The sequence below is a fragment of the Eleginops maclovinus genome, chromosome 19 (assembly GCF_036324505.1).
Source record: "Eleginops maclovinus isolate JMC-PN-2008 ecotype Puerto Natales chromosome 19, JC_Emac_rtc_rv5, whole genome shotgun sequence".
Taxonomy (NCBI): Eukaryota; Metazoa; Chordata; class Actinopteri; order Perciformes; family Eleginopidae; genus Eleginops; species Eleginops maclovinus.
The window spans coordinates 12,852,969-12,868,955 of record NC_086367.1 but is presented as its reverse complement, the minus strand read 5'-3'; the positions used below and the strand labels follow the sequence as shown (position 1 = coordinate 12,868,955).

Sequence of the window (15,987 nt, the reverse complement as noted above, 5' to 3'; positions counted from 1 at the left end):
GTGACAAAATTGATTGCTGCATCCCTGCACAGTTTGTATTCTTTCCCCATACTAGCTTCGACAGGGGACTTGTTGTTGAGGAGCATTGGCCTTTTACCTGTTAAAAAAAACATGGTACCTAAACTGCTTGAAGCTTTGCAGGTCAGTTTCTCTGCTCAGCAAACACTGCTCGGGTTGTATGTCAGACTCATTGCTTATTCATGTTTCATAAATCCATAATCATTTGTTGTGCTCCTCTGTTTGAAAGTATTGCTGTTGGTTTAAATAACAGAAGTGACAGCCAAATGTGTCACATCCTGCTTATTCCAAATAACACAAACAGCATTTAAGCCAACTATTCAAACAATTTTGGCTTAACATCAATGGATTGTAGGCCTACAGCCTTTTGATGCAGCTCAGCATTTATCACATCTCTTGCCTATCAAAACGTTCTTCACAGGCAGTAATGGGGTGAGCTAATGCACAAGAGCTGTGGATGGCTTTTAGAGTAGAAAATCCACATCTGCTGCTGAATGCATTTGAGCTTACAATGCAGAGATTTTCCCAGAGTTTCTAAAAAGTGCACAACAAGCCTGGTTTTTCGTGGTGTGCGTGGCAGTTCAGCTCGTCCATCCTCTCATACAGTCTGTCCCAGTATTGATTATCTGACAAGAGTAAAGCATTACATCCTCCTGGTTCCTTCCTGCTGCCTCAACTCATTCCAACTAGCAGCAATCTGCCACAACATACATCACAGCCCTTTTAAACTCAGATAAGAAAACCTCTTAATGAAATTACTGTGGTCTTTCAGTGTTATTATTCCTGCCAAGATACTTAATCAGCATCTCTGCAAACAAACAGTGCCCAAAATATGACATGCTTCCAACAAAAGGAACTTTTAATACCCAGTGTCATTTAAGGAATATTTATGTTCCAAGACTATTAACTCCACTGCATTTATCGTTGATATCTGTGTATTTCTAATTGACTATAAAAGTCCAGCTTGGCTGTGCCATAGTAGAGGTAGATTGCCACCTAGTGGGAAAGCCTGGAAACACAAGACATTAGGGCACTATAAATTGGAGCAAGGGGATGAGTTAAGTTGGAATGTTTTCTCTACCAGATTTTTATTTTCTATTTAATAGTTGTTTTCTATTTATTGTAAATTATTCTGCAAGTATTCCTTATATAGCGTTTCTGACGTTGGAACAATTGTAATATATTTTACAAAAAACATTGGTCTAAGGTCTGGTTTTCTATCACTATATTGTTCTTGATTTGTCAAGATCCAGATGGTTTTTAGCAATGACAGAGGTGACAGAAAAATGGCTAACCGTAGAAAGTTGCAGTAACATTGCACCTGCCAAGGAGCTGGACAGAATCAATTTTCAGTCATATTACAGCCCTATTGGACCACTAAAGACATGTATGTTACAGTAGTTGTAGGAGAAACTTATTCACTCACTGTTTGCAGAATTTTCGCAGTTTGCCTGTGTACAAAAAAATCAGCTTAGGTGTATATCTTTGGTGCACACATGCAGCAGTGAAAAATTACTCTAGCTGTATGTTAGTGATGGCAGCTCTCATGTCCCTCTTAAATTGGATTAAAGTTGATAAGGTAAATAAAGATCGAGTCAAATTTGTAATTTGGTTGAGTGTTTTATCAGTTAAATCGGCTCTATCTTCAAAATATCTGAAATGCTGGATAAACATCCTGTCCACCTGTCTTGCCACAAGGACAGCATCACATTGTGGGATTCATGGATGCCACTATGCTTCCTCCTTCTCCTTCACTTCAAAAGCTCAGGAGTGGTGTGACAGGCCAGGGGAGGGGAGCCCCATTGTTAATTGGCCTTTTCAGATGAACAGAGAGGTGAAGGAAAGAAGAAGAGAGGAGGACAAAAGGGTCCCATTGCCTCTTCAGAACAAAAGGGATGCACTGCCTGAGAAAGATAGACCAGCCAGAGCACATATAGACCTGCAGGGCTCTCCTCAGACAACCCCAAACAGAGTGAATGAGGCAATCAATCATGTTGGCTGCAGCTCACTCCAAACAAATGGCCTGTAGCCTCCAGCCTGCAGATTGTTTTTTAAAAACCCTCTGTCCTGTTGCTAGAGTGGTTCAGAGTATGCTTTAAGGGCAACATATTGCACAAGTATGTGGTGTTACTTACCAGACAAACATTTCCTCAAATCTCAGGCCACTACTGCTGCTGTTCAATGGGACGATAGGTACTCTTTTTCCACTTCAATAAGGGGATGAAGCTCAATTAGCATTTCACAAGTCCCCTTTCCTCCTCCATTGCAACCTTCCCCGCAGAGCCCATGCTTTCTCTGGGGATTGTCCTGTTTAGGGCCCTTGTTGCCGTTGGCAGGGTGACAGTATTCGAGTGTGCAAACTTGTGCTATTGTCCGCGGGCCAGAGGGAGCCATGGAGACCCCATAATATGACACAGGAAAATGTTTGCTGATGGCAATTCTATGGGCTTTGTCCGACTCTTTCTCCTTCATGACGACTCGATTTAAGTCTCTAAATGTTTGACTACAAATGCAGGAGTGCTATCCAGCTCCTTTCCCTTTGTCCCGCGAGGTTTGAATGAGTAATTCAGCCTTTGTGTCGCTCGATTGAGGGGGCAAACAGAAAGACAAGATTCTTGAGCGTTCAAGCCCCTTTCCATGGTTATGCACTCTTTAGATCCCCCCCCTCACCAAATCCTACAGCTGACATCACTCCTGGGGAGGGTATGAGGGGCATTTATGTTAAAAACTCAACTTTATCTGCTTCAGAAAACCTCAGAACAAGTCACAATGCAGGTATATTTCAGTGAAACTTGCACTCATTTTATTTTATGCACACTTCGGATTTCAGGAGATATTCGGCCAACACGCGGAAATCACCGAGAAATATCGCATCCCCGCTTTTTCAAGGTCTCCATGACAACAATTTGCAATGGTGAAGAATTCGATACCGGGGCGCTTGGAGGCTGATTGGGGTGCATTGTAAGGGGCCTGGGGTCGCTGATTGGTTCAAGCAAAGCACCATAACTACAAGGAGTTTATATTCATTCAACTGGTTGAAGTGCTCCTATTGCAGCCTCGACAGAAGTCTGAGCTTGGACTGTGGCAGGATTCATCCCGAGGGTGAGTAAAGGGTTATTACTCTTAACTGAGAGGCATCATATAATTTAGGCTTGATTATAGAATTTAGACAAAAAAAGAATGATGCTTAATTACGCAAAGCCTCAATTTGTTTTCTGATTTCTCTTTAGATTTCGATGGTGGACTACAACTCCAACATGGACTGATTTGATCCACATCTCTGCAATAATGGCGAACACGGACAGTGAGGTCAAGACGTTGCTGAATTTTGTCAATTTGGCATCCAGCGATATCAAAGCGGCCTTGGACAAGTCAGCTCCTTGCAGACGCTCCGTGGATCACAGGAAATATCTGCAGAAACAACTGAAGCGTTTCTCTCAGAAGTACTCCAGAGTCCCCAGGTGCCACACACACAGGTCTGCTGACTTTGGGTGCGCCAAAACTGTGGGGACTGCTAACCAGAGTGTGAAGGTCACACAGAAGGCCAGCTCGCATACTCATTGTGCAGAAAATGTGGGAAGCTTAACCGAGCAGGTGCCTATGAGGAAACGTCAACTACCAGCCTCCTTTTGGGAGGAACCTAAGTTCACCCAAACTAAAGGGGACGACTCACATATAGGATTAAAAAAGAACCCTGCAGGGCCATGTGAGGGCAGTGAAAATGAAAAGAAGAAAAGGAGTTATGATGATGACGCAAAGGTTACTCTGTCTTCGTCCAGTCGACGCAGCACTGCGGATAAAGACACTTTGAAAATGGAATTGAGCTCTCAACACTGTGTGAGTGCGTGTGGCTGCTGCCCCTTCCAGTACCATGGACACCAGGTCCTCCACAGTCACATTGTTGTCCCCCATCCGTCCCTGGGACTGTGGAGCAAAGCAACAGAGACAGAGAGACCTGAGCATCCTTATGGACAGAAAATACACACGCACGTTGTGATCAAACCCATACCGACTAAACCCACAGTGCAGTCTCCAATATTCAGTGTGTTTGGATTCATTTAATCACCCTATTAATGGACCAGGGGCACAAAATGTGTAAATAGGACTAATTATTTAGATATGTTTATGTTTGACTTCAACATTTGTACCAGAGACACTTCCTTGAGCACTTATTGGAGAGCTGCATCTATTTTTCTTGTTACCTAAAGGACTAAGTTGCACTTGCAGAACCACGTTCACTGATGCCTTCCAAGTTTTTGAATACCGACAGTGAGTCAAAAGGTTTTTACTTTCAGGTTTCTGCATTGAATGACTGCTCTTTTTTTCATGCAAATGAATGAGACCATCCTGTTTTAGTTTCTCTTCAAACCATGAGAATAGAATGTGGGACATAGATTGTTTTTTGTTTTCAAAGTAATTTTTGATAGGCACATTTGAAACAATGACTTTTATTTTTAAATAAATGATTCAACTTCCCTTCCTTTGGGCATTAGATCATTTTTGCTTTCATTGAGCATATCTGTGAAGCTACAAACACACTGATGGACAGATTAAAGAAACTCATTGTCACGTTTTTTTTTGTTATAAATAGATATTTTATACATAGAGGATTGCATTTACAGATTAAAGACACCGGATGCAGCTAAAAACAGGAACACAAATGATAAATTTAGTCACTTCTCTGATGCATATATTGCTTGAAGTTCACTTTAAAGTCAGTCAGCCAGGCTTAGGTATCTGATCAGTCTGTCTGGCAGAGGTAGACTTGGGAGAGATTTCAGTCTGTGTCTTCCTATTTGTGTCCGAATCCTGAATCTGCAAAGGTGCATCAGTGGACGAGGTGACGCTGTGGACAAGAAAAGGAGAAGAGATACACAAGATTGTCCTCAGCATATTTGTGGGCCACATTTGCATTGCATGGGGAAGTGAAATACAAATTTGCATGTCATGATGATAAGATTTTGTCAGATGCTTACATGACTTCCTCTTTACAGCAAGCCATTCTTCTCGGCTGTCCAACAGTTCAGTGAGCTTGCTGCATAGCTGAATATGACCAACATGCTCCAGCAGCAGGTCTATGATCGGTCCAGCCCATTGACACATAACTGATGAATATATCCATTCACAGAACTGAAAAAGAAAAAGAAACTTATAAAGTGCAAACAAATCTTATTTAATGTGAAATCCATGACACTGTATATTTGCTTATTTTTCACACCTGTGTTTCTCTGTCTGACGGCTCACTGCAGTTTAAAGGAAGCATATTGTCATTCTGTAAAACAAATCCATTGCTGCCAACAGCTCTTATGTCTGATCCTGATGTTGTTAAGTGAGAGGCACAGCCGTATGTACAGGAAAAACAGGAGAGGGCATCACAGCCATTGTCCAAAAGGCACTTAAGTAGAGGCAGATTATCCATGCAAAGTGCAACAACAGAGGGGAATGTAGTGGCATAAGAGGGTAATCTGGCATTGACATCGGCCCCTCTGTCCAGCAGTAGGGACACTGTGCTGACACAGCCCTGATGTACAGCCATCAGCAGAGGACTGACCGGGTCTAAGCTTAGACTAGCACCAGCATTCAGCAACACCTCTGCTGTCTTGGTGCTGCCGTTGGCAATAGCAAAGTAGAGGGCTGTTGCTCGTCTATCCGTATACTGCATGGAGTGACTGCTGGCCAGTGTAGCATTTACGTCTGCACCTGTCTTGAGGAGAACAGCTGCCACCGTGTGTCTGTTGTGCTCTGCTGCCAGGTGGAGGGGGCTGACACAACTGTGGCGGAGCCTGGCTCGACTTGTCACTGAGACAAGCATTGACACAATCCTGAACGCAAAGAGAGGACAAAAAACACATAAAGAAGGCAAATACAAAGATGCTTCTATCATGCTTATCATAGCTCCGTTCAAAACAACTGAAGCTGTCTTCCACCAGGAAATAACAATTTGACTAACACTGATACAACTGTGTTAAGTAAATACTGTGTTAACCTAAGATGTGAAAGAAAAACATATTTATCAACTTAAGAAATCTTAGTCGACTATGACCACAACAACCAATTAGTACATAGGGGGGCAGCCCTACCAGCAACCATTTCTATATTATTACAACACATTTGGTACATGTATTCCAATTTTACATCTTTACCAATGTTGCTTCTTAAAATAATGCCTAATTAACAAGATCTCAACTTACTCATGATGTCCATACTGGGCAGCAATATGTATTGGAAGCAGTCCTGAATTATTGGGTTTGTTGGCATCTGCATTTTTAGTTAACAGCAGTGCCACACTTTCCTTGGTTCCATTTTTACTAGCTTCATGCAGTGCCGTGTTACCATCACATGTCTGCATGTTCACATCTGCACCTACAGAAAAACATTACTTAATTATGTTACTTTACAGCGTTAAAATAGGGATCAGAAACGTATAAAGGAGGAATATTTTCGGCAGAAATGTACCTTTCCCAATAAGGTAACACAGTGCCCTCATCTGTCCTCGCTGAGCTGCTACAATGAGAGGTGTGACGCTGTAGGTGTTGGATGGATTCATTGTGGCCCTTGCTCTTGTTAGTATCTCACAGATCTCAGTGTTGTCCCTGGATACAGCCTCGTGGAGGGCTGTCCAACCCTGACCACACCGCTGGTTCACAGTAGCCCCGTAGGAGAGAATGAGACTCACCATGTCCACATTCTCCAACTCACAGGCTACAGAAACAGACAAGACGCTCAGCTGTTATACTGTTACCCATAATGTTTTCTTCCAAGTCTGTTGTAGAGATTGATTTCACAGCTGTACCTTTGTACAAAGGGGTTTCTTTGTTCTTGCTGCTGATGTCGGGGTCTGCGCCTGTCTCCAGAAGACACCGAACACATGACAAGTGTTCACATGACACAGCGAGCAGCAATGCCGTCTGCTCCTGCAAGGTACGCTTGTCTACTGTACCTGGATGAGCTGGAGCAAAATATATACATATCACACATTTGCAACAGACAGATTGATGAAAATATACATATTTTTCTTTACCACATGGTCACTCTGAGCCCACATGATTCAAACTGAACAAATGGACTGTACAATAATGCTTTTAATGTCATACCCTTCAGTAGGATCTTCAAGCACTGTGTCTGCCCACAGAAGGCAGCATCATGCAGAGGTATCCACCCATCTTTGTTCTCTTTCAGCAGGCTAAGAGGAGCAGATGTTGCCAGTTCATTAACAGCCTTCACATCCCCTCTCCTGACAGCAAAGACCACTGGCTCAACATCCCTTGGGAAGAGAGAGAAACAACACTTTAATTGAATTACACTTAAATGCAATTAAGGCAGACATCAGCAGAGCTTGAGGTCTGTAATTTTGATGGTATCATGGATTTTTAATCTTTATATATATAGTGAATATCTCGATTATTTAACCCAAATAAATTGGCATGGTGTGTTATTAAATCAATCAAACATGTCATATTCTTATACACAGACATCTGAGTTGTACGCAAGGTCTACCAACAAACACAAACGTACACTACAAACACACACACATACAGCAGCCCCCATGTTAAAGAGCCCCTCGCAACAAAAGACTCACTCCGGCTCTGACGGTACGTCGCTCTGACTGTGTCCTCTAACGCTATCTCCCCGCAGTCGCGACACCACATTATTACATTTACCTCCAGCATTACGGAACTGAGATAAGTATTCCGAATAGCTGAATTTCGTCATTGCTGATGATAGATATCTCGGCAGTGTTTCCTCGCACAACGGAGCCGCATGTAAAGCCGAGCGGGGCTCAGCTGTGCTGCCGAGGATTATTTTGGGACTGTATTGTCAGGCGGCAGGGTGACCGTTTATCCATATATGTCAAGAGACTCGGACATCCAAAGATAAGGCGAGAAGCACTGGAGATAAAGCAGCCTGAGCCGAAATGTCTTTCTTTGCGTTAAGCTTTTATTACATTGGCTGGTTTCCACACGGAAAAGGCAGATAATAAAAAGCACGAGTCTCAAAGGGCACTTTTGGGAAGAATAGGCCTGGTCTTGACAATAAGCACTATAGAAGTAAAAGATAAACACATCACAATTCAAGAAATAACTCTACTAGGCACTGTTAAATGAGAAAATGATATTTCCATAATTTTGTTTCCTAAGAGGGTTCACAATTACTATTGAGATATCTGTGTGACATATCTGAATAGTTTGACTGGCAAAACTATAACTTCTTTGAACTGAACCATCCCATGTACATCATTATTTATGTTAATGACCTCTGGGCATACCTCATGTGTCTTATCTATTTTTCTTGATATATTATATGATACCAGCTTGTAACCAATTTACACAGTCACATTCACAAAGCAGGCTTCAGTTTGTCCACCAGAGGGACATGTTTTGACTTTGACAATGACAACTACAGGAAATTGAAATAATAGCAGCAGAGGTTTATATCTGCATACGGATACATTTCCATGTCCATGCTTTTGTGGCAGAAAAAAAAAAAGTCTTGCAAAATCAGGCAACCTGCTGATACTAATGGAAAATCCTTTTGCCACATTTCCCCTCCTGATTAGCCTGTGACACTTCATCACTATGTTTTTGTCTTGAATAATTACATATTCGCCTTTAATGAGCTAAGCCTACAGAAACTCTCAAGTTTCTACTTCAAAGACCAGAGAAAAACGTGTTTCGTGTTTCTTCGCCTCCTTTTCTTAATTTAAATGTATATTTAAATAGGTTAGTTAATGTCAAATAGCATACGATTAATACATTGTTAATCACATGAAATGACTATTTTAAGGATTTAAAGGGGATTTCTCAGGGATCGTTCAATATTAAACATTTGCAAATGAATATCATTTAAGTGCATACTGTGGACATTTTCTCATAAAAAAGTGACTTAATAAATAAATCTGATGAATCCTCACCTGAGCAAGTTTACTGTTGAGTTGTCTGAAGTGTGGAGACTCAGGGAGCAGACAGCCAGCCTGTGTTTGATATCATTGTTTATTCTCTGGTAAAGAGACCTGGATCTACTGACTGCGATCATCACGGGAGGAAATGTGTGGTCCAGTCTGAGGATAAGGACATCACACAGTGAGTTGCTGAAGAATATCCAAAACAGATCAATAAACAAAAATCAGAACACTTACTGCAGCAATTGTAAAAACAGGTTTGCAAAGAGGAACATGCATAGTACACTGCATAAATGTTCATACTGAATTAGAGACTGAGCTCATTTGACAGAGCTTCGAGCAGCAGCTCAGGCAAGGAGGATGGATGCCTTTTAAGGGCATGTTCAACTGTGTTTGATTCCACTTGATGCTGGTGCTCCAGAGGCTACGCTGAGGTTAGGTCGTGTGTAGTGTAACAGTCAGTTATTCAGCAGAAAGTTGGCACACGTATAACACATAAACCTGGACTTTATATGTTCTGCTACGACTATGATTAATGGACTTTGAATGTTGTGAATCTTAACAAAATGTAATGCATTCACACAGATTGAAGATTTGAGAACATTCTAATGAGCATGTGTTTACATATATTTAAAAATGTATAAAGCTTTAATTCAGATACTTCAACTCACCACATGACAGTGTTCCTCATCCTCGTTCACAGAAGCTGCTTTAACGTTACAAAGTGTCCACCTTTGTAACAACAAGAGTATCCTGCTGTTGTATCAGCTCTGAATGTTAGGAAGATGAAATGAGAAAATGTGCAGACAACAATGACAGATGCCTCTTGTTTCGCAATACCTTCTTAGGAGGTGTTTGTAAAAAAAATGCTTCCTGCATCTAAACTGGAAGTGGCGTATTCTGGTTAACGTGACATAAACAAGTCCATCAGCTTATCTATTTACAGCTGGAGGAACTAAACTGTGATGACAAGCTCTGAGGCTGTTTCCAAATGCCTGTGGAGCCCTACATATTTTGGCAAACGAAGACAGACTTGGTTATTTAACACGAAAGTTGCACCACTATTCTATTCAAGGTAACACTACAACAAGACCAGCCAGTATCCATACTACGAAAACACTTAACACGCAGTTAATTATCACTGTACATCTATACCAATGTGTCGCTTTGTATTTAAGATGTTTTTATTGCATACATTTATTTTCAACGGCATGTATGTTAAATCCATATTGATCTGATTACCTACTCTAATGGAGTGGACACAATACTAGTTACACTTCTATAACACAAAACAATTCAACTTCCCAAATAGCCCCTCCAAAAAGACCATAATGTCAACGAGCACTTCTCTATGTTGAGCAAAAAACTGAAGCACTAGTGATTTGGAGCAGGGTTGTTGATTTTGAAGATACTGGAAATACTGAATGGTTGTGTCTAATTATAACAAGTTCAATTTTTACAATCTGGCAAGTTACTCGTAACATTATCAGCATTGTTCTCTGTTTAACACAGTGATTATAGACCTTTTGAAAAGACTTGGCTTGTTCTAGCAGGTGTGACAGGTTTAATTACCAGGCAACAGGCCTTGTCAGGCCAGTGTAGTTTTCCTGCATTAGATAGTCAAATGGTCTGCTGTGAAAAAAGTTGTACTGGTATAACTTATGTGAATGAAGCCATTCTTATTGTTATTTATTTAACATGCTGTTCTATATCCTTACTGTATCCTGTTGAAATATGTCCATAAATCTAGAAAAATCCTTTGACTTTCACTAAGTAGAAGGATGCATGCTGAATTTGAAACCAAAAGCCTTTTTTTTTTTCATCTGCTAAAGGGGAAATGTTTTTTGTGCTTACTCAAATCTGAAGTTACAGTAAGATGTAGTTGTGGTGAAGTCAGGACTGGTTTTGAAATCACTCAGTCAATCTGCAGCTTACACAAGTGTGATGGGAAAACGTAAAAAGAAAGTGAACAAGCCGAGACCGAGCCTCTCAGTAAAGTACACTTCTTGCATCCGTTTACACTTTTGAGATGAAAAATAATTGTATATTGGAAAAATCCTGAATTTTCAATGACTGAAAAGCAGTACAAATACTTTGTAAATACTGAAGTGTTTTATTTTAAAAGGTTTTAAAACTTTTTTTTAAACCTAATTCACTCACAGCAGCGTAATAAAATATATCTAAAACATTTCTGAGAAAGGGATCATTAATGGAAAGTTGGAAAAACAGAAGGCTTTCTTCTATTAATTATGCTACTTTATTATCATTAGGAGCAGGTGGATACATTCTTAAAGATACCAAGAAGAAAATTATCTTATTGCTATATATAATCCTATAGTATAACTATTAGGACTAAGAGGATAGATATGTGTGTATAAAATGAGCCATGGCATGCAAGATCACATCCTGGGAACATAAACACATCTCTGCTGTATTGAAAATGGATCCTTATGTTTCACAAAGGATTTGCTGTTACTGCTAAAAGTAGCCAGCATTAGCCGAAGTTCACGTTATAAATCATGACACATATATCTTCCAAAAATAAAACATATCTTCTGTTAACATTTAGAAGAATCAATATTTGTAATGATTATACAATTTGTATCACTTGATGAAAATCACATTTTGAGGTATCACTCACATCTACTTATCATTCCATAATAACAATACTTTAATTGTGGGACATATCTCACTGGTAAACTCTGCAAAGTAGGCCTAGTTATCCAAGGTCGTCAGAGGCATTTTGAGTGTGGGGGGGGGGGGGGGAGACATTTTAGCGGGGGTCTGGGGGTCCTCCACCAGAACATTTTGAAAGAAGTAGTTGCAATTTCCTGCATTCTGGTGCATTTGACCATGTTTTTAGATTGAAAATGATCTCCATCTTTCATTGTTTTTCCTTGGAGCTGGCATGGTCTGCAATTACTGACTACTATTATCTTCTGGTGTAATACACAGAGGACTGACACTGACAACTTTTTTGGCACTTTATTCTCTCTTTGATGAGAGCAAAAGATGAGGATTTAAAAAAAAAAAGTGAATTAGAAAAGAATGAGGTAACTTTGAGGCAACATATAAGCCCTACATTAACGTCATGCAACAAAATAGTTATGAGGAAACATAAAATGTGTACCTAGCAAAAAGCTAGCAAAAGCTGGACATTTTGACTGACTGTTTAGGACCTAAAACGCAGCCGCATCATGCACAAAACAAGCCTATGTTAAGAGTCTGCCGAAGTCTGTCTGTCGGTGATCCAACTCTCAACATAGGCTTGTTGCGTGCGTGATGCAGCTGCGTGTAGGAAACCAGGAAAACGCGGAGTGGATTGATATGGGTATTCCCCCTATGACAAAGTGGAACGGATTTGATTGTGAAGCAATGGAAAGATCGCTGGACTAAAATGCAGTCACGCACTAATATTTTTGATGGCAAATGTGTGTGTGTGTGTGTGGGGGGGTCCAATCGACTTTTTTTTATGTGAGGGGGACGTGTCCCCCCCAAATTATATTGCGGCAACGCCCATGCAGTTATCATAAAAACTATAAAACGGTACACTCCTAAAACCCTTCCTAAAATTCAGAGTCAGCTATGTTTTGGACTTGATTCACAGTTCTCGGGATTTAAAGAGGAGTGAGCGCTCTTCATTCTACCCTCGTCTTGGACCTCTCGATCTAATTTCTCAGTCAATGAAACAGAACCGCCTCTTTGACAGTTGCCATGACAACGCCGAAACGATCCCGGCGCATTCCCTGTTGTCACCCCTGCAGTTACCAGGCAACAGCTACACAAATCCAGGAAAACATCCGGAAAGACCGTCGGTCGTCCTTCAGGTCGCCAGAACTTGGAATAACTACAAGCACTTGTTTACTCAGCTGCATTTCTGGACAAAATATTTGCAATTAAACAAACATGACGACTTCTTCCCTCGGTGTGTTACATCCCGGCGACCCTCGACTAAAACTGAGGATGGAAAACAGAATAAAAAACATTTTTGTAACACAACCGGAGGACACCAGGTAGGCCTGTGCTTTCACTATAGGCCTGCAATGAGCAGTCAACTCCCTTTTCTCAACAACACAATGTGTGAATGGTGTTGACACTGAAACCCCATTTTCTCCTCAGGAATCAAAAGGAGGAAAATGTTAACCACATACCTGTTGTGACAGAGGTAGACAGACTTGTATTTTCATAATAACAAAATGATATAATTTGAATATTAAGATATTTTAGTAAGACTTTTAGTGTTTTGCTCAGACTTCAGGCAGAGTCCTTGAGGCAGGAGTGAACACTTTGCAAAAGACCCTGGTTCTGAAGAAAAAGGCTGAGCTGGATGTGGTGGATCAGCAACTTGTACTCAAATGGGCAGAGTTCAAAGGCCGTGTGGACGCTCTAGCTCAGAGAAGGTCTGAACTGGAATTAAAACTACAGCAGGTAATTTGAAACCCCCTAAAACGAATTAAAAGCATGAATGATTATCTGGATATCTACTGATGACATTGCCTGATATTACGCATGCCCCTGGTGTTTGTATTTTCACCCAGACTCAAGAGAGGGCTATGAAGTTTGAAAAGTTTGTGGCTGAAAATGAAGTTAAGCGACGCCGAGCACTGAAGAAGTATGAGGCCGCACGGGAGCTGAACATTTCCAAACAGAGAGAGATAGAAACTCACACAGAACAGTTGAAACAACTTAAAGCCAGGTGATTATCTTCAAACCAAAGCCTTAATGTGAAGATAATGCTCATTTAGACACCCTAAACCTCAGGTATACCATATCTCCATTCACAGATATCAAGTTTTAAAGGACAGAATGGCAAAATACAAAATCTTTGAGGACTACTTGATGAAAACGCTACATTTTCTCCCCAGTAGTAAGTTAAACTGACCTTAATTAACCTCCATAAGCAGCTTTTACATGAACTTGTACTGTTTATTCTACGCAAATGTTATAAGATGGAACAAATTGCATTATCTCTTTCAGCCTACCTTGATAATGGGTCGGAATCTTTAGTGATGCCCATCATTCGGCGCCATGAGACCCTGTCCATCACCCACCGGGAGCTGCTACAGCGTTGGGGACATCTGGAGGAGGAGGTGGAGCAGGGCCAGCGACAACTGCAGATCATGAAGCAGGAGCACAGTATTAAAAAATTGGTCAGACATATAGAAAATTACTGCAACTTTTCATGAATGTACAGTGTTTGTGAATGAAAAACCGATTAAGAATTTGAACATTTGTTGCAGATGGCCAATAAGGAACTTTCTGAGCTCCAGAGTGAGTTAGAAAGTCTCAAAGAGAAGAACGAGCAGGCAGAGGTTAACCTGCTGATGGAGCAAGGGCTGTCCAGAGAGAAGGTGAGCTTGTATGATTGCGAGATGGAAATTACCCCTGGAAATGTTCCATTTGCAGATAGGGCCATTTGGATATAAATGTTGTCAAATGTGCCATTATCACTCAGGTTAAGGAAGTAGGCTGCTTGCTTATGGCCCTCAACAACCTGGCCGACCAGTGTTACCTATCGACATATGGACCCCTGGAAAACATGAACATACTGACTATGATGGACATGGTGAAGGTAAGTTGGTTATTATTCATTATTCATATTGCAAAATGTTCCTTTCCTTACCTTTTAACATATGAAGAGTATGATTTCAGGAGTACATCCAGGACAAGGCAGACACAGAGAGGAGAGCGAGGAGACTGATGGAGTCGGGGTCTGCCATGACAAGTAGAACAGCTCTGACAGACAAAAGAGAGAAGGGATCAATAAAAATCATCGGCAGTAAAACACTTATTAAAAATTCAAGTAAAGTCAGTAGAAAGAGTGAGACAATGAGTTGATGTAGAATGTTTATAACTGCCCATGCTGTCACTGCTCAGTGATAGGTATGTTGAGTGTATAACAACCAATTATGAAGAATGTGAAAACTGCAGAAATGTTTGGCAAATATTCAAATCCATAAGTCAATGAACTCTTATGGCATTTTCAGTGGTTAAAACTATGGTAATGTTTGTAATGCACCCAATTTGCACTTCAAATGTAAACATTTTTGAAAATGAGGTGATCAGGTTTATTGAAGCATTAGAACTTTGTAAATGTGTATCTATGGAATGTAGCGATAGTTGCATTTTGAAAGAAATGGTTACAATCAAATGAAGCTGTCAGATAAGAAACAACACCCATCAAAATGGCATATACATTGGTAAGCATGAGATTTCTAACATATTTTGATAATACAAACAAAAAGGAGAAAATAAGTATTTTCAATGATGTATCATAAGATTTATTTGATATTCTGTGTTTTATATATAAATAAATTGAGATTAACTATAGTACAGCAGAGTGAGGGTGACTTTTTGACATGTAAATCCTACATACAACACCACATGGTGCATCCATTTTTCATTTTCTGCTTTGTATATGCACAATCTAACTCTTGATTGTGGCCTCCTCCATGTTGTCAAACACTGCTATACAGGTTTTCTTACAGCCCTCTATTGGAGACAGTGATCATCAATTATGTTGCAACGTGACTAGGGGGGCAGTGCAGTTAAATAGCAAAACATGTTCAGACACAGGCTGCTTTTTTTAATGGTTTATGTTGTCAGTACTTCTCTTTCCTAAGGATAGCATAGTAAACTGGGTTGTCAGGCTATTAGTACATGTATTTATTTTTAAATACTTGTAATCAATGTGAGTTTTTTGTTTGGATGTTATTTTTTACTTTTAAATGTTTTGCTCAAGTAAAATAACGTTACACACTTAAGTTACACTCAGTCATTTTGAAGTTTCAAAACATAACAAATATGATGCATTAACCTAAAGTAGTGGAAATCAGCCCCACGTTGTCCAAATAAACCAATAAATTGCCATTTTTCTATAATGAGAATGAAAGAAAAACGTGCTTATAATGCTGTTGTACTTTGATGTAATTAACATTTTGAATGAAGGATTTTTGACAGAAGTTTTACCTTCAAGTATTGCATTCACCACTGTTATAACAGTTTACATGTACAATGGTAGAAATAGGGTAACCCACAATAAGCTATGTGGAATTCGTGTTCGAGCCATC

At 40.3% G+C, this 15,987-nt stretch overlaps 3 protein-coding genes across 6 annotated transcripts; 2 read left to right on the top strand and 1 right to left on the bottom strand.

The window, feature by feature from the left end:
* The first annotated feature begins 2,521 nt into the window (after positions 1 to 2,521).
* LOC134881891 (protein FAM181A-like) lies at positions 2,522 to 4,442 on the top strand. 2 transcript variants are annotated; one of them, XM_063909484.1, is made up of 3 exons: positions 2,522 to 2,721; positions 2,849 to 3,120; positions 3,249 to 4,442. In XM_063909484.1, exon 3 carries the CDS (start codon positions 3,307 to 3,309, stop codon positions 4,078 to 4,080), a length of 774 nt encoding a protein of 257 aa, XP_063765554.1. In that variant the 5' UTR covers positions 2,522 to 2,721; positions 2,849 to 3,120; positions 3,249 to 3,306; the 3' UTR covers positions 4,081 to 4,442. The 2 variants fall into 2 exon arrangements, with proteins under 2 accessions (XP_063765554.1, XP_063765553.1); XM_063909483.1 differs by lacking the exon at positions 2,522 to 2,721 and having other exon boundaries at positions 2,744 to 3,120.
* A 118-nt stretch (positions 4,443 to 4,560) lies between these two features.
* On the bottom strand, positions 4,561 to 10,169 carry LOC134880968 (ankyrin repeat and SOCS box protein 2-like). 3 transcript variants are annotated; one of them, XM_063908035.1, is made up of 9 exons: positions 9,155 to 9,272; positions 8,930 to 9,076; positions 7,113 to 7,282; positions 6,812 to 6,967; positions 6,475 to 6,720; positions 6,210 to 6,381; positions 5,237 to 5,840; positions 4,995 to 5,148; positions 4,562 to 4,864 (listed from the first exon to the last, which is right to left on the bottom strand). In XM_063908035.1, the coding sequence occupies exons 1-9, from the start codon at positions 9,190 to 9,192 to the stop codon at positions 4,734 to 4,736; spliced, it is 1,818 nt and encodes a 605-aa protein (XP_063764105.1). In that variant the 5' UTR covers positions 9,193 to 9,272; the 3' UTR covers positions 4,562 to 4,733. The 3 variants fall into 3 exon arrangements, with proteins under 3 accessions (XP_063764106.1, XP_063764105.1, XP_063764107.1); XM_063908037.1 differs by lacking the exon at positions 9,155 to 9,272 and adding an exon at positions 9,589 to 10,169 and having other exon boundaries at positions 4,563 to 4,864; XM_063908036.1 differs by lacking the exons at positions 8,930 to 9,076; positions 9,155 to 9,272 and adding an exon at positions 7,598 to 7,832 and having other exon boundaries at positions 4,561 to 4,864.
* Positions 10,170 to 12,571: 2,402 nt separating this feature from the next.
* si:ch1073-416d2.4 (coiled-coil domain-containing protein 42 homolog) lies at positions 12,572 to 15,909 on the top strand. Its single transcript, XM_063909528.1, has 9 exons — positions 12,572 to 12,930; positions 13,037 to 13,082; positions 13,169 to 13,345; positions 13,456 to 13,613; positions 13,702 to 13,784; positions 13,895 to 14,067; positions 14,158 to 14,268; positions 14,373 to 14,489; positions 14,570 to 15,909. Exons 1-9 carry the CDS (start codon positions 12,824 to 12,826, stop codon positions 14,753 to 14,755), a joined length of 1,158 nt encoding a protein of 385 aa, XP_063765598.1. The 5' UTR covers positions 12,572 to 12,823; the 3' UTR covers positions 14,756 to 15,909.
* The last annotated feature ends 78 nt before the right edge of the window (positions 15,910 to 15,987 follow it).